We start from the raw sequence: 22,377 nt of genomic DNA on the forward strand, positions 1-22,377 counted from the left end.
TCTCCAGAGAGACTAAGATTGGGACCACAAGATGAGGAATTTTCAGTGCTGTTATTTAATGCACAGGATTAGAGTGAGTGGCACCAGCCTGGATCAAAGCTAAGAGAATACCCAGTAAACAGCCAAAGACTTGTTTTGAAAGGCCAGCAATACATTTTCATCTACAAATGTTGGTGTTTCATGGCTGCTCCCAAGCTGTAATACTATCATTATTCAGACATAGGCCTGGAATGACCACAGGGGTCAGAGCACACCCATCCCATGGCTGAAGGCCATCGTCTAATAGCAATTTAACCTGGAAGAGATCACTAACAGAAAAATCCAGCCCAAGGCTCCCTCACCCAAACACCTCCACAGCCCTCAACCTACAGGTTGCTCCTGAACAAGCCTGTGATTTCTTTAGTGTGATGATGGGGGAAGTATTTTTGCTGAGACAGATTGATAGAGCAAAGATACAGCAAGAGCAGGAGAGAATCAAAGTACCCCCAGTGCCCTGAGTCCTGCTATACCTAGGGACACGTGCAGTGATGAGCCATATGGACCATACCCCAGCTCTGGCAAGCCAAACAAAGAGAAAAAGCCCTTCCACCAGCTCCCACCAAAACCCTGGTCTGATGCCTGCTTAGTTTCAGACGCACATTCATGGCAGTGACTGATTTCAGCCACCTTTGAGGCACTCCAGACATAACATGGGATTTACCACACCAGAGCTGACCCAGACCCCAGTAACCTGCTCAGCCTGAGCACATGTTCAAGGTTAACAAGGTTTAGCCTCTACCAATTGCTTCTGAAAAGCTCTCTCAAGATTCATATAAACTAAGTGGCTTCTGCAGGCTTCTGAGGAAGTGTCAAAGAGGACTCCCTGTCCTTTACAGCATTATCCTGATATTCATTGCTCAAAGGGCATTAAAAGAATTGATTCTTGAGCTGCATTTCTAGGACCGAGGCATCAAATGCATCTTCATCTCTGTTGAAATGGAATTCACATCCCATAGCCACTGGCTGTGCTGGGCAAGGCAGAAATGCCAGACTCTAGTTTGGGATCAGTCATTTCCTCTATTCCTTCCAATTTACGCTGATCAGCAATGACAGCCTCCTGGATTTAATTTAGGCTTCAGGAACAAAGCAGAACTTCCCTTTTGGGCATTACTGTCAATATTAAAGGTACCATAGAGTACACTACATGTTAGTCACACACAATCGCACCACTCATGCATCCATCCCATCTACACGTTGTCCAGTACTGAGTGATCTTTATGGGGGGGATATAGAAACCATTTCAGCTGTGGTGCACAAGGAGGAGCAGAAGGCTACTGGACTTCTTCAGCCAGGCGTGACAAATAGAGACCACAAGAGACTTCCACAATCTCAGCTTCCCAGTTTGACAGAATTCCCAGCTATGCTTTTTCTCCCTAAATTCCATCAGTAACCTTCAGTCCAGAGGCTGCATTTTGTGACTACTCACAATCAAGTGCAAAGCCACAGCAGGCTGACAGCTCTTATGGTCAGTTCTTCCATGAAGTTCAAACCTTTTTTGCTACTCATCACTTCTAGTAGCTCACCGCTAGAATGATTATGACCTCTCTTGCTTTGCATTCCTGCTTCTCTTTAGTGTTGGATCTTCCAGCTCAGCTATGTAGCTGCACGTGGAAGATTATGCCCCTTCCTATAGGAGTACCTTTTACTACATTTCTTTTTCTTTTAGAAAGTTACCATCCTTCTACACAGACTCCAGACCTGCAACATGCAATACGACTTATAGGTCTAAAAATGTGGTTATTTTCAGGTGTACTTACCATGCAGTGGATGACACACACGTTTTTGGGGTTCTGCTGTAGCCAGTTGTGCATGTTCTTACAGACAGCATAGAGGTTGTGCAGACTGGGTGCTTGCCGCACTGGCCAGCTACATTCAGATACCTACAGGAATCACAGCATGAACAAAAGATGCTCTTCCTAAGAGCATGCAGCAAGGCATGCTTTGCTTTTACAGTGCTTTCTGCCAAGAAACATACTTCTCTTTTACAATCTACGTGCTGGAAACCTACTCCATCTTTTCCCATGCATGATTCTGCTCAGTGACTTCCATGGCAAACAAAGAAGCCTCACTTAATAACATGATATTGATGTCACTGAGAATACACTTGTAAAATCTACATTCCGAGTCAGATTGTCTTGAGGAGCTTTTCATAACACTCCAGCCTTGCAGCAGCGCATCGATTTCTGCTCTGAAGCCTTTGTACAGCTTGTCCCTAAAAACTATGGCTGTTTTTCAAAGTATACTGAGCATCTGTTGTTCTCAGTCATTTGGTGTCAGAGGATTTTCAAGCCCTATTTGACAGATATTAGACTGATGAAAGGGAAACTTCTGTTCCATAAAATACCATGAGTAAGTAGAGTTAATATATGAAAAAATGGATTACTTTGAGCTGAAACCCACAAATCCTAAAGTGTCTAGTTCCTAATAAAGTCCTAATAGTCCAGTTACTATTAATCAGTGTGCTAGTTTTGAGTCATAGCACTTATCTCAAGAACAGCCCTTGCAGTCTCAAACAGCGCATCAACATCAAATGGCCTTCCACAGCCATCTCTGTTTCATTTGATTTTAATTGAAACATCTTTTTTTCTTGAAGGCATTTCTGGCTAGAAGACATTCAAAGGAGAAACATCATGGAGCTTGTTCTCAGGCAAAGAACTGGGCCTCTCTCAGCTGATGTTTGGATCCTGTTTAATAAGACCTGGGGGCAGGAAGAAGGTGGTTTGCCCAGATGTTCCTCAACAGCCGCACGGATCTCCATACCTGACCGTTTCATCTCTCAGAGGAAGGAAGTGCTGCAGGTTTCCTAAAACTTGTATTCAAGCTTCTCTCTTGCATACACCTGCACAACATCTCACAGCAGAAACAGGAATCTGGACTCAAACCAGAGATCAACCAAGCTGTGGTGTCTCGAACAACAGCTCCAATGACAGCCAAAGGTACAGGGACAAAGCAAGCAGGCAGCACTGCCTAACCCAGCACTGCCTAACCCAGCACTGCCTAACCCAGCACTGCCTAACCCAGCACTGCCTAACCCAGCACTGCCTAACCCAGCACTGCCTAACCCAGCACTGCCTAACCCAGCACTGCCTAACCCAGCACTGCCTAACCCAGCACTGCCTAACCCAGCACTGCCTAACCCAGCACTTCCATCCTGCTGTCAGCTCATTTTAGCTGGAGAAGCTCTGCTTAGCGATTGGGAGATTCTTGTCTAATCTAATATCTAAATAGATATTTGCCTACTTGCTTTTTAGACTCAGGAAAGTTTCTGGTCTCCACAATACACTGAAGTGTAGCTGTTGGGTAGCTTCTACAATGCTCAACAAGCACACAAGTCAAACCATGCCCAAGCTCTGGAAGGCACTCCCTAGTTACCCTCTCTACATTATTATACTCATCCCTCATCTTCTCCTGTCCAAAGAGCTGTGTTTTATTACATTCTTTCTGTTGAATGCACTTGATTTCCCCTTGCACTTGATTTTCCCTTGAAAATGCACCTTGTCTGTGCATTTTCAGGAAGGGCTGAAGGGGCACAAAACACCCTAAGGTTCACTATGGGGTAACCCCCAGCACAGGAATAGCTTTCTGTTCCACAGACCTGACAGGGTATGCACTGCTGCAGTTATGGGACCACTGTAAAATCTGAGTTACAGACTGACCATAAACAGTTATTCAATTCTTTAACAGAACCAGAATAATTTATATTATCACACCAGTTATTTTACATCAGGCACAAGATTCACTTGCAGTTAGATCACTAAACCACAACTCAGATTCCAAGTGGCTGCTAGAATTAATGTGACCAGTGACCCTTTCACTGATGATCTTCTGAACAGATATCATGACAGCACACTATCAAGCATCTGCAAAAGCCATTATCTCTTACCAAGTAAATAATATACATTTACCAACAGCCCATAATTACATATTTACTTTGCCTATAATTACCCATCTGATTGCTGGTTCACAATTAGGAAATTAAATACACACTACATAGCACGGCATGTATTTCAAACAAAACCTCACCACCACTCGTGAATCATAGAATCCCAGACTCGTTTGTGTTGGAAAGGACCTTAAAGCTCATCCAGCTCCAACCCCTGCCACGGGCAGGGACCCCTTCCACTGGAGCAGCTTGCTCCAAGCCCCTGTGTCCAACCTGGCCTTGAACACTGCCAGGGATGGGGCAGCCACAGCTCCTCTGGGCACCCTGGGCCAGCGCCTCAGCACCCTCACAGGGAAGAGCTTCTGCCTAAGAGCTCATCTCAGTCTCCCCTCTGGCAGGTTAAAGCCATTCCCCTTGGCCTGTCCCTACAGGCCCTTGTCCCAAGCCCCTCTCCAGCTTTCCTGCAGCCCCTTTAGGCACTGGAGCTGCTCTAAGGTCTCCCCTTCAGGAGTCTTCTCTTGTCCAGGCTGCCCCAGCCCAGCTCTCTCAGCCTGGCTCCGGAGCAGAGCTGCTCCAGCCCTCGCAGCATCCTCGTGGCCTCCTCTGGACTCGCTCCAGCAGGTTGAAAGAAACCTTATGGGAAAGTAACAGGAATTCTTCTAGAGCTTTGGAAATAAGCAACCACTGCCTGTTTTATCACTTCAGCAGTAGGGCAGCAACAGCCAAGAATGTGACCCATGAGGGAATTTGAAGTTTGGTTTTGTTTAACATTGTATTTGAGTTCTACAGTTTCAAACTGCTCACACTTCATCAAGCAGACAAGAGCTCTCCTCTCCTGCTGGGGAGGCAAAGCAGGGAGGAGAACAGAGAACACCCAGATTGCAGTAGCAGGTTTAGTGTTCATAATCCACTCTTCTCCTCGATAGGCTGGGCACCTGGGGCTTTATGACCTGCTCAGCCACATCTGAGCAGGAAAATAGCCCACCAGAACATTAACTCATCTCCCTCCTGTGTCACTATGCAGCAAAGTGACCTACTTGGATCCCAGCATAGTTTGGGTTGGAAGGGACCTTAAAGCTCATCCAGCTCCAACCCCTGCCACGGGCAGGGACACCTTCCACTGGAGCAGCTTGCTCAATGCCCCATCAAATTAAAAAGCCTTTCACTTCAAAGAACAAGTGCGTATCTTAAAACTTCAGCTCAGCTGGCATCCTCATCCAAAGCAGAAAACCCTCTGCACAGGATCTCATCTCCTTCACAGCCCATTAGTATTTTTTCCAATATAGATGAAGTTCAAACTCATAATTGTTTCATGCTTCATCTCATGTACTGCATTGGGCACATTTCATTTCTCTGAGAAATACTTGGAGCCAGTATTTCCTAGCCCATAACCTGAAAGTACAATATTTTATTAAGAGATGCATCATTTTCCTTCTGTGTGTGTCAAGGCAATAACTTTCAGAGCACCTCATTATGTTTTGAGAGCAACACACAAAGTCATCTGTTAAGGTGTTGGGTAGGGCAGGAGATACAGCACAGGGGGTGGAAGACTTATGGCCAGGTCAAGCAATACACCAGCAGGCGTTTAATGCTGGGCTTTCAAAACTAGATCGGTCTTCCTCCTTCCAACAGCAACGCACCAGACCCAAGTGAGACTCAAGATTCAAAGCCCTTGATACCTTTTAATTACTCTTTCCTGTTCATTTATTCATATTTGAAGTCATGGCTGGTTACTGACTGCCACTGAGAAATTAGCTTCAAGTGTGAGTAAGTGATTTCTGGTGATCAGAGCAGCTGCTGAAGATAAACACAGATATAACTCAAATTACAATTACATTAGGCTTATGCTGCATGAAGGTTGCTTGCCCTGACTGAGGGTTAAGCCTGGAAACTGCAGTTGCCTTTTTTTGTTGAAGGCAATAAGAAATAAGGACTTAAAGGGAGGAATCATCAGTCCCTTGTGGGAGAGGGAAAGAACAGGAAGTTGTCTGAAAGATTAGATCTAATCTTGGATTTCACCAGCAGTATTTCATAGGGATCTCCTCTAAAAGCCATTAATGAACCAGAGCCTTGCAGTGCTCCCGTATGCTCTTCTGGTTTTAGAGAAGGACACTGGGGCAGAGCATGGAGGTGGGTTTTGAAATCATACATTAGCGGAAGGGCCAAAACGCCTTTAGATCCAGTTTCCAGCCCTGTGCTTTGCCTGCTCAGGACTCCTTCTTGATTAAAGCACAACTGGAGGATTGCTCAACATGAAAATAATCTACTTTCTTTTATTGGTACTTTCCTCAAAGCTCTTTCATTTACTCCTGATTCCTCTGCAGCAGCTTCTAACATCCACGTAGGAGCCAAGAGGCAGCACAGGTTCACCTTAGTGCAATGCCACTTACTCTAAGAGGCTCCTAACACAAGCAGCATGCCCTGAACTTTCAGGCTCTTTAATCCCCGAGGTCCCAGACATCAGCAAAACCACAGAAAGGACCACATCGTACAATTCCCTTTTCACCTCCTTACGTTTTGCCATGCTAGGATAGACCTGGTGCCCCTTCTCCTAAGGGCTTTCACCCCTGCTCATGTTAACCCGTCTGAAGACACTCACCCGGTTGTGGAACTTGGCACTGCGATAATACTTGGGTGACAAGTTGAAGACGGTGTAGTGGTCAGGATGTCTGGAATCCAAAAACGTCCGGACATCTTCGATGTGGTTCCTGAATCCCAGCTCAACGCCTTCAGCCGGAAAAGACATCACTGGAAAGGTAGGGAGAAGCCAGGCTGAGCATGCACCATAAGGTGCTTATGGACTTCTGAACCCTGGAACATTACAAGTTGTATTTATCCACTAAGCAGTACTTACCTATGATTCTCGAGGTAATGTATGAAATATCTAGCTCCCCCTTGGTGTAACTAAAACAAGACAAAGTAGGAGAAAGACGTTATGCTCGTATTTACACATTACAGGAACCACAAGAGTGTTTTCCCCCAGAGATCTACTTATGACACAAGCAAAGAATGATCTTAAACCTGATTCTTTCTTCTTTGTCATTATTCCTTAAGCAGCAAACAGCTTCGTGCAGACAGTGACCCAGCCTTCCCTGCAACATACGTAATTAACTGGATGCAGAAGCTGCACAAAAGGTCCCTTTTCCCCTTTGTCATTAATTTCCAGTGCCACTTTTCAGGAGAAACCTCTAGGAGTTTGCCACTTTGCAGATGCCTCAAAGCCTGGCAGGCCTTGTATGCATGAAGTTCCTTTAATTTATTGTAGCCCCTCTCCCTCAGAGGCAGGTAGCGTGCCAAGAACAGGGAATGATGCCAGCAGAGGTAAATCAAAGCACTTTCTGCAATTCAAAAGGTGGCTTTAGTGAAAGCAATGGCTGCATCAGCAAGCAGGGCCTCCTTGCACAGCAAAGGGAGGGCACAGAACACAGCCAATTCTCAGTAACAAAAGATTCAAGTGGTGGTTGAATAGATACACCCCATAGAGGTCAGTGAAGGACTAGGAGACCAAGTGCTCCATGTTCACTGGGGGGCCTTTTCCAGATTTCGGGATGTTGATGCTCACTTACTATGAAGCTTAGATACTTTACTTTGGTTTCCCTGCTTCCTTGAGGCCAAATACCAACAGTGAGACAGAATCAAAGAAGTCACTTGTGATTTTCACCTCCTTCCCTCAGAAGGTTAGCTGGAAGTTGCGCTGTGCCAGCTCAGACTGGCGTTATGCAGCTAGGGATTTTACCTGCATTAGGCACCTCAAGCCGTACTGTACCTGGCAACAGACTGCATGACCTTTGAAGAGGTATCTTTCAGGGTATCCTTCAGGTTATCCTTCAAGTTGCTGAAGAGTCTCCCTGCTCCTCCTTTGACCATATCAAGCAAGCCTCCCCCATAGCTGGACTCCATGTCTGGTGATGAGGCACCTTCAAGGACAACAAAACCAAAGCCAGCATCACTTGTTTGCAACAAACCCAGTGAGCCAACAAACCCACTGCTCTGTCCAGACCAAACATATTCACATAGGGCAAATCAGTTTTACTTATTAAAACCATAATTTTCCAGAGATGAGAGAAGGCCCATCCTTGCCAGATGGGCTCAGAAACCACCATCAACTCATGGCGTTGCACGTATGTTGACTATTTAGTATCAGTATAGTATGGGCAACCACCATACATCTCCCTTACCCCTCAATCCAACCAGAAGCAAGACCAGCTCTTTGAAACACAGCTGATCTACTGATCACAACCAAGACCAAACCAACAACCACCTCCATAGGGGTAAAAAAGAGGCACTAGAATATATGACAGCTCTTGAGTGTCAGCATCACAGCTGCCATTTGACTGCAGCTAGATGACTGAAGGTTGTCTTATGAATATCTGTTTCTATGGCTGTAAGAGAAGTCATCAGAGGGATTTTAGGTCACTTGAGAGCTCAGATTTGCTTGAGTGAAAGGACATAAAAGTTCGGGATTTGGCATGAAAAGGAAGTCCAGGAATTAAACATTCCAGCAGAGAACCAGAGCCTTTTTTGACATTTGTATGTCTGCAGCCTTAGTACAGGACTCAGAATTGCTATGGCTAAAGCAGAGCAGGGCTGACCTCCTTGGAAAGCTTTTCTTTCACAGCTTGAAGTGACATAAAGCTGCAGAGTCAATAGGGGACTACCACAGACCAAGAGCCATTTGAAGTGTTCTTTTGGTGGGCTGTGATACAACCTTACACCTCAGGTGTTTGCATTTTGCAAGTAGAGTAACTATTCCACTGTCCTAAGCAAGAACTGATTTTCGCAGCCTTCCATGTTACAGCAGTGCTGTGTTAATAGCATCATTCTTAGAACAGCACCAGTACAATAAATTGGATGTAGACTTCAGTAAATGTGATTTTGTTTTAAAGCAGAGAGCCATTTTATCTAGCAAAATGCTATTTTAGCTGCTGATTAGCTACTAATGAAGCTCCTGACTGCTTACAATGGCTTTCTGTTCACTAGGCCTCAACTATCTTGATCTTAGCAAGCTTTAAAGTAATTATACATTTAGTAGTTAATTATACATTTGTTACCTCATTATGTGAGATCAGTCAGCAGACCCACATCCTATAGCACAGCAAATGAAGCAACAAGCAACCCATGTAAATGCATGTAATACTCCCAGGTAGTTCCATAACTGAGGTGGCATCTACTAAGGGTTGCCTTTCCCAGAGCACCCAGCAATTCCATGAACATTTGTCCTGCTGTAGAGCCATGGGACAGCTGCTTTGGAAAAGGAATATGTTGGTCATTATTACTCACCCTGGTGCCCAGAAATAGGGAAGATTTAGCATGGTTAATGCAGGCTGGGGCATTGGCAGTGCTTGTTATACTTATATAAAGAGATCTTGCAGCTAATCACTTCTCTGGTCTACAGCATGTCCCTAAGTGGTGTTGGATACACGCTATTGAAATATCACTCACATAATCATCACTATCAGAAGAAATATTCTAGAGGCATTCAGACTATTAAGAAACAGGTTGGGCAGGGCTTGGAGCAACCTGCTGTAGTAGAAAGTGTCCCTTGATTGGAACTGGATGCGCTTTAAGCTTTCTTCCAATACAAACCAGTCTGGGATTCTGTGATGCTCTGAAAAAAGCTACAGCTAAACAAGTCCTCACTGATTTATTCTGTAGATTACCCAATCCATTTAAATGACATTCACTCTTTCAAACCCAGAATGAACTATCAATAAATATAATACACATCTTTAAACTGGAGACTATTAGTAAAGTGATGCTATTTATTCCCCTATGCACAGAGGGTGCTTAATGCACTCTGATGTGGCCATGCACGTGACCCGTGTGCTAGAGCAGTAAAATTAGAGGCCATCTCTTCTCCTCTGCACTCTGCCAGCCTCAGAACAAATGATGCCTTCTCAAGGCACAGGAATATTTCTTTTGCCAAACCACTTGTAAGTATCTGCTTCAAGTATGATTAAGAACAATGAGAAAGAAAGAAAATCAAAGCTTCTCATTGGCTTCCAAGAATGGAATCAGAGTTTGACCTCTTGTCAATAACTTTGTTTTCATATTACTCTGTGCTAGAAAATCCAGGGCTGATTGAATGAGGAGGTTTTGTTCAGAAGATACTTTCAGTTCTGCAGGTCAGCTTTTAAAAGAAAGGAAGGCAGAAAGGTGGTAACTTGGAAGAGGGAAAGGGGGGACAAAGGGATTAGGGGACCAATGGCAGTGGGCAGATTTTTACAGCTGGAAGTGCTATAGGAGAGCATCAGAAAGGCTTCGAGAGTATGGAAAACCTGGAATCTTCAGAAATGAACCCTAACGGGTATGGGGAATAGAGAGTAGGAGAAATAGAGAATGAGAATTCCACTGTATGTCTAAAAGCAGCAGCAGTTAATTCCAAATTTACTATGTACACTAAAGCCGAAAGGATGCCTAATGGAGAAACGCAAGCTTTCAAGAGCACAAACATCATATTTAGGATTTAATATGACATAGGTATTAGTTAGCTATTGTGGAAGTTTACAACGCAGCAGCACTTGGTACTATACCAGGTACAGTGATTTGCTCAGTTATCTTGTAGTTAAAGGATGAAAGCAGCATCCTCAGTGCTGACAAAGTCTTTCTCAGTTGCTAGGAATGCAGAACAAAATAAATACATCCAAAGGCTTCTTTGCTAGGCAGCATCTCCTACAAAGCATAAAGGCGTATAAATGGGCAGAAAGGGTTAATGCATTACCACGTGAACCTGACAATATGTACCAAAACCCACAAGAACAACCAGAAAAGGTTTGATTAAAAGGAAAAGGTAGCCTGCATTTTTTGATGAATAAAACATTTCTGTGCTAAGTCCCTCTTGTAAATGGAGACCTTCAGAGCTCCTGGAGACCTTTCTAAAGGATGACTATGACCTATTCTGTTGTAGAAGGACCAAGGATGCTTGCTGAGTCCAAAGGGATGAGCCAGTCGCTGTTCCCTGTTAGAGCCCAGCAGGAAGGAAGTTCAGGTTTCACCATGCAGATAAGGTGATCACCACTACCTTGGTTGGGATATTGAGTTAGTGGTGTCATAGCACTTCCCAGCTCAGAAAGATCTTCCTACCAGAGGTGGGTGGTAAACCCAAAGGAGAGAAACAGTCCTCTCCCTTAGCACAAAGGCAAAAGGCACAGGACACCCCCTCCCTTCCCTCTATCCCACCAGGAACTGCATCCCATATGCCCATTCACTTATCCTGCAGCCAGAGGCAAAACTAACCCTCACAGACCCAGCATCAGCCCCCGAAGCATCTTCTGGTACACAGAAACAGGGCCTCACAAGCTTGTCTGCACAGAAATAGACTGCTGCAAGTTCGCAATGCAGGAGCCTGCCATATGGCTTGGGTCCCAGTTCTTGGCATGTTGACACACAGCTGACATGGGTTGGAACTGCGGTCTTGAAGTCTTGTTACAGAGAATTAGCCTCTATGTGTATGAGATGCATCTTGTTCCTTACAGGGCAAGTACTCTTTGTCAGCCCAGTTACTGGATATTCCCCAAAAGGCTCAGTACACTTCAGAGACAAGCTTCTGACCTGTATTTGTAGCACAGGTTTCAGAGGGATCACTTGCTAACAGCAGCCTTTTCATTTCCTAATAAAGGAGCTTCTAATGTAGTGGTTTTACTGCTGCCTGAGATGCACGGGACAGCTCTTCCTCAACAGCTCTGTAGGTGATGGCAATGACGGTATCACTGAAGCGCTTCAAGTCAATGGAGCAGCATGGAAATGAGACAACTTCATTCAGTTGGCAAAGTGAAGTTTGTGTTTGTTCTGGGTAAAGGTACCTGCTCTGAGCTGATCCTGCTCCAAGGTGAGGGTGCTCAGAGTAAACCTCTAGCGGTCACCAAGGGTAGCAGCAACCTGCTACATCCCCTTACAAACACTACAATAGGTCATATGGTAGCGTTCCTATGACAGTCCTTTCGCACCATCAGCCCTGTACATGAAGGGGTGAGCACAGCTCCTCTGCCTGATGTCCCGCCGTGACCTGCTCACCAAAGGCACAGGCATTACTCCAGAGTGACATGAAGGGCTTTAGCAGGACAGCTTTGGGGTGTTGGGAGGCTTACACACATTGACATGACAAGAGACCTGCTGTCCTCTGCACTTAGTGGGGCAAAACCATCAAAGTGTATATAGTAGCTGAAGTAGGAAACTCATCTTCTGCACATGGACAGAGGAAGAAACTGCACTGTATCCTAAAGGGAAATATCTCCCTCATCCTGTACCCTCATGAAAGGCCACTCACCCCACCTCCCCTTGCAGTCCCACAAGCAGTGATTGTGCTCACTCTCAAAAGCAAAGACACTTGAACCGCTGAACACATTTAAAGATTGACTTTTGGGGCCAGAAGTGGGTGAATAAACCCAGTGTGACCCCGAGTGAGGGGGGATGTTTCAGCACCCGCCACCATCTCCTACGGCCAGAGCTTTCACAGGAGACCATAGAAGGACCAGCAACAGAGGGTCCCACACTACCACCAGCTGATGGAGATGCTCACTGGTCAGAACAAGCAGGAAATGCCCGCTTTGGAAGCTTCCCATGCCAGATCTGCGCATTGTGGTCCCCGTCTGCCTGGGAGGTCCCTGAGCACCAGCCTCCCTCAGGCAACCCACAAACCCTCCAAACCACAGGCCGTGAATTCCAGCTCCCCAGGGAATTAAGGGGGAAATGAGCCCTCATTTAAAGCCATTTCAGACCATGTCAGTCTGCAGGTTTGTGCTGATGAAGCAATATTCAGCTTGAGAGCAGGGGGGTGAAAGCAAGACGCCTGGAAACTGAAGTGCTGCGTTTCAGAGGTTACTTATCAAGAGCAAAGAGACCCTTTTTTGCCTGTAAAGGGCAGACAAAAAGCAGACATGAAACCATAGGAAAGGAAGCAGGTTTACCTCAGTCTGCCCACACCACATGGAACAGTACCTTCAATGTCAACTTGTATTTTATGTTCCTTAGAGCTGCTGCCTGTGTTTTCTGTAGAGATGGGAAGAGGAAAGAGCTAAACCTTCCCTGCTCCTCACCATGGCTCTTCTCTAGAACAGCATTAAAGCCTGCATGTTCCACCCTCCCCAAAAAGAGGTTAGTCTGGGAGTATTAAATGCTGCTCTGTATTCTCTGTCTATGGTACCATGAGAGCCTGACACGACGATGAGAAAAAACTTGTTCACTGCTGCGTACGTGTCCCAAATTCCACATTTCTGGAAGGTTTTTGCCACTTCCTGCTGCTTCCTCCCTCCCCACAAAGTATTTTGAGGGGGGAAGGGCTGTTTGCTTGCCTTTTCCCCCCTAGACTATTACCAGGACACGTCATGAAAAGGGAGCAAGGGAGCCTTTGTAGAAATGGCCTTTTAAAGGTCCCCGATCTGAAAGAAGTTGAGCCACTGTTGTTGTGGCTTCGGCAACAAAGCCTGCATTGTTTTTAAGGAACACTCAGCAAAAACTGATACTATTTGTGCTGCTGCCTCCCCCAGCACCCCGCAGCCGGCTCAGGAGCAGCCGCAGCTCACGTTCCTCCTGCAAACAGTGATCCCAGCAAAGCCTCTGTAACACGGGATGTGATTCCACACCAGCTTTAAGGGATACTCAGCCAGGCTGCTGTGGCCCCATCATCATAGACCCACCATAGAATGGGTTGGAAGGGAGCTTAAAGCTCATCCAGTTCCAACCCCTGCCACGGGCAGGGACACCTTCCACTGGAGCAGGGTGCTCATTGTATTTAAGGGCTTTACCTCAGCATTGCAGAGCCCATGCTGCGTGTGAATGGGAGGAGCAGCCCTGGTGCAGGCATTGCTGCCACAACATGATTAGAGCATCCTCATACAGGTACGTCACATATGGAGGGTGTACGTGTGTAGAAAATGGACAGACAACCAAACAGACCCAGGCAGAGCAGAGTTCTTGCATCCACAGGTACCCGCAGCATCCACGGGTCCTGCCAGTCCCCACGCTGTCTTTCTTCCATGCTCAGCACTTCATCTTCCAGGGGATCACAAAGCAATTTGCAGACATTACTGGAAGGGTTTAAGCTCCCTTTTCAAGGGGGAGGGTGGTTGGTAATTCTAAATTAATATCTCTGGGCAGGTGGCTCCTTTACATCCAGTGATAATCGATAGCCTTTGTATCCAAGTGCTTTGTCAGCTACACTTTAAGAGCACAATCTCAGTGCCCTAAAGCCCAGTTCTCTCTAACCATTCCTTCCAGCACGTATCTCTTTTCTGGACAGCTGAGCTTTATCACATTTAAGCAACTCTCTAAAACATCTATGCTATTATATGCACTTACATCCTTCCTTATATCAGATGTAGCCTATGTGTCATGATTACATCAACTTTTCAATAGGCACTGAGCAGTGGTTTACAATGGGGCTGGGGAGAAAGCAGCAGCAACAGAGGCAGCTAAAACAGTGATAAAGGAGCATTCACAGGAAAGGAGAGTGCTTCTACCTGCAGAAATTACTTGGGGAGTTGCTCAGACTCACACAGACCCTGAAAACTGATTATTTTCCTAATCTTTTTTGCCACCAGCCTCATCTGTTCCCTCTTCCATCACTGTCCCAGATTCCTGGTAAATTCCTTACAAGGCTGAGCACAGGTATCTTAAAGTGTTATTCTGTAAAAAAGAACAGCAAAACACATGCAGAGAAGAGCTGCAGGACAACAACAGCAGAACAGGCTCCAACACTTGGTAACCATCACTGAGACCCTCAACCACAGGATTCACTGATCCTGATGCTTTAAAACACATAGCAGAGGCAGGCAAGCACAAGCCTGCTTTAGCAAGTGTAATGCCCAAGAAAAGAGGTCAAAAAGCCTCTGGGAATGACTCTGGGGTGGCCAAAGGGAAGTTTCAGAGCAGGCTATGAAGATGTCTGTGCTCTCTAAGGGCACAGGGAGGCAGGAGATACACTATGAGCCAAGGAGCCTAATGCAAGATAAGGGCTCATCAGATCATGAGTCTCCCCCAGAACACAGCCAGCTTCAACACAGCGGCAGAGCCAGAATCTTTCTGTATTCAGCACAGACCCATCTTGTGGTGCAGACAACCTGAGCATTAAGAGATCTTCAATAATTCATTCAAGTGAGCAAGTAGTTGAGGCTTTTTTGTTGTTGCTTGGGTTTACCTGCAGCTTTCCAGCCTGGCACTGCATCTATCCAGACCTTTTGCCTGGAACAGACAGAAACTGCCTCAAGACTTCAAGATGCATTACCACCTGCCCAAGAGCTTCCTGGCAGCTTCACCTCTAACAGGTAAAGTGCCCTTCTCACTGCCAAATGCTATGAGCATCCTTCTCAGATGAAGACAGGCTGGGAAAATAAAGCCATTGTAAGCCGACAAGGTGCTCGGATAGTACAGACACTGGGAGAAGGAGAGGCAATAGGATGAACCGAGAAGCTCCTAATGGAGATGCTTTGAAAAGGAACAGATTTTGGTTCACACATTAAGGAACTGCTGGCACAGGCAAATTTCTGTGTGTTTCTGTTGGCAATGCACATCCAAACACCCCTTCCTTTGCCCGGGCTGGGACAGGATCCCTCCCCTCCCATGGGAAGCTCTGGAGCCACTGGCACCACATAGCACCCTGTAGGGCAGAGAAGCCCGAGGACTTCTTTTTGTGCTCTCCTGCGATAAAATGCGAGAACGAATACAGTATGAGCCCAAGGCTTTCTATTTGAAGGTTCGTTTGAGACTGCCTAAATGCAAACTTCATGGACTTGTGAAGAATGAAGCTATTTCTGCTTTTTCTTGAGAAACAGCAACTAAAGAATGCTGCTTGCACCACCAACAAAGCAACACGGAGGATTTCCATGAAGAAGAGGGTTTGTTTCCTTGCTTAGAATAGTGATGCTGGGGGGGAATCACCCCCCAGCACTGTGCTAAATTTGTTTCATTTGTTCTATATTCTCCCATATGAAGCTCATCCTGCAGTGAACAGAATGCGTGTGAGGCTGGAATACTGAGCTCCCAGCACAATCCATGCCATTGCTCTTTGAAGTTGATTGCCATTCTCTCTGCTTCTCCTCCCTGTCAAAACAACAAGGAAAGAAAAGCCCTACTGCCAGCCTCGAATCATTCAAGTGTCCAAAACACCCAACCAAACAAAAGAGTTATTAAACCCAACCTCCCCGTTGGAAAACGCAGCTAGAAGAGAATACAAGACAACATTGTCAGCGGCGGGCTTTGTCCCCATGCCAGTGACATGGAGACGTCTCTCTTCTGACTCAGTGAAAAGGAATCGCCAGAGTACAAGAGATTATGCTTGCGAGTGTACAACAGTTCAAGAAACCCCAGCTTCAACACTTGCTGTTTATTTAAAGCCCTTTTCTTTGGTTGCTCTGCTCAAGGAAGCACGTAGCACAGGCAAGCCTATCCCCCGAGTGCTTAAAAGCTGTTCTGTAGATTGGCTCGTACACCACACAAGAGCACAGAAAGAGGGGGTTTGTCCTTTTCTAACACATATCCTCGCTGTTACTCTTATATCTTATTTCCTAGAACCTCTTCCTTTTTTAATGCTCAGCCAGCTGCTAAGAAAACATTATTGAACGCCACAGCAAAAGCCTAAATAAATTGCTGCTTCACTGCCTGCTCCTCATCTTGTAAGCACTAAACACCAGAGACCAATTTGGTTTTTGAACTCACAATGGTTTGTGTCCTGACAGCTTAAGCTCAAGTCTCCCTTTATCTCTCCTTCTCACCATCCTCGAACTTCCAGCCCAAAGTCCAGCATGGTTTCTGAAGGAACTGGCAGGTAGCAGTAACGTAGAGGTCCCATTAGATGTAGTCTACGATCACGTTACTATATTGCATCTAGCATATTCCATAGAAGCTGCTTTAAACACTCCATCAGGAGCTGAACATTCAGCAGTTAAGGGCATGTGCTAAAGATGCACAGAGGTTTTATGCCCACTTAAGGCATCACAGAATCCCAGACTGGTTTGTGCTGGAAGGGAGCTTAAAGCTCCTCCAGCTCCAACCCCTGCCACGGGCAGGGACACCTTCCACTAGAGCAGCTTGCTCCAAGCCCCTGTGTCCAACCTGGCCTTGAACACTGCCAGGGATGGGGCAGCCACAGCTTCTCTGGGCACCCTGGGCCAGTGCCTCAGCACCCTCACAGGGAAGAGCTTCTGCCTAATGTCTAATCTAAACCTACAGATAAGCATGAACCTGTATGAACAGACCACACTGTGAGACATAAATCTGAGACTGAAACCACACACTGACCAATATTTCCTTCTGTCTGGTTCAATTCTGGCAAAGTTTAAGGCAGCAGAAGGCAAGGTCATCACATCAGCAGCATCAGATACCAGCAGCAAACTCCTGCAGCCACCCTACCTGAAATAAAGCTTCTGCTCTTGGCTTCTTTGAGCTAAATCCAAGCCTAACAGCGAGGTGCTCAAATCACTGTGGGCTGGAGATTCCAGTTTTGCTGCCTGTGAGCACACAGGTGCCCCAGGCTACAACTCAAGCAACTTAAATCATCACTACTTCACTTTAACAGCTCATGTTAGTGCTCCTCTGCATGGCATGGGTGACGTTGGCAGAAGAATTTTTAAGCAAAATGAGCCAAGAAGCATTTACCAATCCCAGAGACTTTGAAAATTGGAGTTTTCCATGCTCAGCCACTGGATACAGCCTGGCCAGACCCTCCATCCCAGTGTCAGCACCCCCAGGACACCAGCACAGAGCCCCCTCTGTACCATCTCCCTTCCAGCCCCAATCAGATCCTGCCTTCCGACACCACCCCCTTCCCACATACACGGTGATCTTAGTTCCCAGCTTTTGCTCCCTTTTTCTTTCAACACCAAGCAACACCAGTCCAAAAAATATTAAGCCAATAATCACAAGTGCTCACAATTTATAGCAAAACTGCAACCACCGATCATTTTCATTGCAAGAAGCTGTTTATAAGATTGCAAACCCACACTAAGAGATGATGCTTTAACATCTAATACTTTGAATTAAAGAAAATTAATAGACAAACCCAACAGGGGCCCACTTCCTCAGCTCGTTTGAGTTAGTGTCATTGCAGCAATAGCACATACAGCCACGCTAGCTAAACCAACAGCAATTTGCCCCAGAATTGCCAGCACTTTGCCTGCAGCACATACCCTCACCCATCTAACTTCTGTAATTGCTTCATCCACAGGCACATCTTGCAGAGAGCAAAGGCCGTTTTTCTTTGCCCAGAGAGCCTTGCCCTCGTGCAAATGAAACTTAATACGTGGGGAGAGAAAAGGGAGGTTTGATTCTCCAACTATTTAATGTAATTGAAGATGCTATGTAACTGCACCGAGGCAGACAAACCACAGCACTGCACTCAGCCTGCTGCACCCAGTGGCCCACATTGCCTGCTGACACCGAGTTGTACCCCAGGACAGCTTCACTCCTTAGCTACAAACACCCATTTCAGTAACTCAGGCAGCAGCTGATCCCACCACACGTGAAACCATTGTTTAAAACCAGAAAATAAAGGAAAACCTGGAACATAGGGAGGTCAAGTGTGTGGGAAGCACGCAACAAGCTCTGATGGGGCCAGGGCACCTCAAGGAGTTTGCCACCTAATGACAGACAAAAGGCTCCCCTGCCCCACCAAAAGCCAGCAGCACACCTCCCTTGCACCATCACCGGCTTATCTCACCCCTCTCCTTCCCAAGGAATTCAGGTCTCTTTTCCCACCTGATGGGCTTCACCACTGCCTATCTTAGCGATTTAGACTTTTGGGATCATTCATGGGAAAAGCCTGAAGTATTTATAACACAAACACGTTCTCTAGTCTATAAAACAAAGCCCAGAAGGTGGGTGGTGTTTTTTCCTTGCTCCTATTAAGCCAAATCCCCAGCCACTTGATTTTCCTGTCTCTCTCCCACTGCTTCCCCATTCCCCCCCCCCCATAATGATCCATCCTCCCACTGCATTAAGGATAAATCATGTCCCACAACTCATGAGCGGCTCCAACTACCGAAGCACCAGAAACCACAAGCACACCTGAGGGGTGGATTGGGTTCTTTAAGCCTTTGTAATTTCATACTTGACAAAGAAAAATGTTTTTGCAATGAACTGATTAAAATTAGGCATTTATCAGCATAAAGTGATCAAATGAAGAAGGTAGGAGCAAGTATGGAGCTCAGGTTTAGAATAGAGCATTCCACTCAATACACTTGGTTTTAATTTCATGTGAAGATTTAGAATCACCCACCAAAAAGCCCTTATAAAACAGATTAAGCATTAATGAACCTACAAATTTGATTCAAGGGCCATATTAAGGCCTGAGGTTTGATGCTGCTAAAGCATCAGGTGTGTTGTGTAGTGCCGGTAAAATTTAGGTACTGAGAGAACCAAAGTGAGCTAAAGGAAGCAAACTCTGGCTGACACAGATCTCTCCAGCATTATCTTCCAAATCGCAGGGACAGCCCTTGATCAAGCCCGTGTGGTTAAGGGGAGAACACTCTAGAAACTGATAGAGGGCATTAATACAATTAATGCTCTGCGATGTCTTGATAGTTAGAGGCGAATGTTGCACAAAGCCTCTAAATGAGGGTATTTTCTAGCTATCCATGAGCTCGTCAGGGAGTGGACTGGCTTGAGGAACCCAAACAGAACAATTACAACAGCAATGCTCAATAATCCACTGAGCTGGTGCTAGACAAAAGCCGCGACTTGACACGAGCTGCAGCACGCTCCCACACTGTCTGGTGCCAACACCACCTTCCACCACACAGACACCTTTGGCTCTTAAAGTTCCAGGAAACTCATTCAGGTAATAGCTTTAATGATATACATTAAGCTGACCGCAATATCTAACCATCTCAGCAGATGCCAGGGTGAGAATCCAAATAACTGTAACACAGCAGCCTACTGTGAGTAGGAATCTACTGACACATCCTATGATTACAAACAATTGTAGCAGAGATATCACAGCAGCAAATTCAAATGCATTTCTAAAGTGCGGGAGTAAAACAAGTTAAAAACCAAAGCCAAGCCTCAAAAGAACTCTTGAAAGCAAATTCAAATGGCAAGGAGGGGGAAGAGGAAAACACAACTCCTATTATAGCAGAGCAAACGTGAAAACAAAATCAAGGTAAGAATCTCCCCATTCAAGCCAAGACACAGGTCATTGGGGTGGGGTTTTTTCCCTTAAGAAAAAGGCTGGTTTAAGGTTAAAACCTTAAAAGGTTAAAACCTTAAAACAAAGGTGATGTATTTTAAGTACTTGCTGAGTGCCCTGGGCCCACCCCTTTCTTTCATGGAACAGTACAGGTATTGCTGCAAGATCACCCCACTATAACAGGCAGACACCCAATTCAGTCCCCAACAACCAGTCAGGGTATTTCCTTGCACAAGTTTGTGCTTTGGAAGTTCTCCACAAAGGCTGCAGATGTTCATTGTGATGGGCACACGTAACCAACCAGAACCAGTTGGTTTGGAGAGATCACTTAAAAGCCATCAGATGAGCACTCTCGATTACCAGTTATTCAGGCAAATTTGAACCTGTGATTTAGAGGTGGAGAGCTCTCTATCCCATTACCAGTCGTAAAGCCCATCTGGTCCCCTACTCCCTGATTAAAAATGGTTCATGCAGAGTGCATCATCTATCACAATTAATCCAATTCAGTTTGGCAAGGGGGGGGGAAAAAGTAATGACTATTCTGGGAAATAAGTCAGCTGGGGAAAAAGCCTAAATCGCTCCATCCATTTTAGCTCCTGAACAACCTTTTTCTCTTTGGGGGTGAACAGGAGTCAACCATGAGCCAATGATTTCCGCACGCAACCCTTGGTGGGATCACCTTCCTCCCGCCGCCCTCCCTCGGACAAAGGGCCGCTATTGTCCCTCCACAGCCTCCCTTCCCCAGGCACCCCCCATCAACACAACCCCACCACGAAGCAGCAGACCCAGCCCCGCACCTCCCATCCCAACATTCCCCCTTTCCCCATCCCCACGCGTGCGGCGGGGACCCCCATAGAGGCGGCGGGCGGGCCCGCTCCTACCTGAGCTGTCCATGGTGCTGCCGCCCTCGGCGCGGGGCTGCGCCTGCTGCTGGTGCTGCTGGTACTGGTGGTACTGGTGATGCTGATGGTGCCGCGCAGGGCTCCGGCCGCCCGTCTCCGCCGCACCGGCCCCGGCCTTGCCCCCTCCGCCGCCGTCAGCGCTGCTGTCCACCAGCTGTAAAGATTCATAGCCGTCACTGCCCGGCTTTTTCCGGTAGCTCCCGAGCAGGCTCATGGGCGCACCGGGCGGAGGAGCTCCGCTGACGCCGCGGGCAGGAGGGGAAGGCGAGTGCTCCGGCCGCCCCGAGGGGAGGAGAAGGGCGGGACGGCACCGGCAGGCCGCCCCCCCGCCTTCCCTTCCTTTCCCTCCCCGCCCCGGCCCCGGTGCCGCCCCGTCCCGCCCCTCCGGGGCCCGGAAGCAATCGGCGAGGCCGCCGCCCGAGCGTCCGAGCTGTCCGGGCTTCAGGCCCCCGCTGGAAGTATCGTTAAGTTAATCAGTGACGAGGCGCTGGAAGCGCTGCAGCAGCCACAGAGAGATAGCGGCCAGAGAGGTTACTTAGCAAGATCTACCCCGCTTCCTTCTCTGGGCTGTTATGTGTTCTAGCAGCCACATCCCTTGCCCAAAAGAGGTCCTTCAGCGCGGAGGGCTGGGCTGTACTGCAGGTGTGTGCTCCAAATAGCGATCGACATTATGATCTATCACACCAGTGAAAGGTGTGTTCCCTGGGAACGAGCCAAGGTCACCGAGTTACCGGCTGACACAGCCAATTCTGCAGTCTAGAGGAGGAGGGGTGGCACAGCAGCTCTGCGCTGAGCCTCCAAAAACCTAAAGGGCATCCCTGGCTCAGCTAACACTGCATCTGTCTGCGGGCAAGTAACCGGTGGGTGTCCAGAACCACAGCAGTGATTCATAAAGCACACCACGAGGGATGCAGCAACATCCCAAGCCCTGGCCTGTGCCACTACTGGCTTCAAACCGGTGGCACCCAACTGAAGAAGTGCTACCCCTGACTCCTGAGCTGTTTCCATTGTCAGGTCTTGGCAATCTATTTTTAGCTGTTCACATGTAAACAGACTTTAGACCAACACAAAGTGTGTCCTTGTCCTTGAACAACTGATGAGCCATGCCTTGCTCGACACATTCTGCAGCCACAGTATATCATCATTTCATTTTACATGGAACAGAGTTGCTGAGGGATGCTCCAAAGGAAATGACCACCATTAAAGTCTCCTAAATGGATTTAATTTTAATTTAAGGCGAAAGGAAGGCAACAAGAAGCCATAGCATCCAGGCACGAGTACACCTTCCATCTCTTACAGAAAGGACAGAAGGTCCTTAGAAAAATACTTTGTGTTTGCTTCTAAAGTATTATTAACATCAATAAGCACTAATTATAACTTGAAATGCCAGGTTGGACAGGACTTGGAGCAACCTGATCTAGTGGAAGGTGTCGCTG

General features: G+C 46.8%; 1 protein-coding gene across 1 annotated transcript in view; it reads right to left on the reverse strand.

Moving 5' to 3' along the window:
- Window positions 1–21,155, reverse strand: part of DNAJC6 (DnaJ heat shock protein family (Hsp40) member C6) — a gene marked incomplete at its 5' end in the record, with an annotated part of 38,086 nt that extends 16,931 nt beyond the window's left edge. Inside the window, 5 exons of the mRNA XM_080623158.1 lie at window positions 1,797–1,919; window positions 6,522–6,670; window positions 6,777–6,826; window positions 7,689–7,839; window positions 20,921–21,155. Coding sequence (XP_080479284.1) covers window positions 1,797–1,919; window positions 6,522–6,670; window positions 6,777–6,826; window positions 7,689–7,839; window positions 20,921–21,155 — 708 coding nt within the window. The remainder of the gene's footprint in view (window positions 1–1,796; window positions 1,920–6,521; window positions 6,671–6,776; window positions 6,827–7,688; window positions 7,840–20,920) is intronic.
- Window positions 21,156–22,377: the final 1,222 nt, after the last annotated feature.

The sequence above is a fragment of the Psittacula echo genome, assembly GCF_963264785.1.
Source record: "Psittacula echo genome assembly, chromosome: 7".
In the NCBI taxonomy this organism is placed as follows: Eukaryota; Metazoa; Chordata; class Aves; order Psittaciformes; family Psittacidae; genus Psittacula; species Psittacula echo.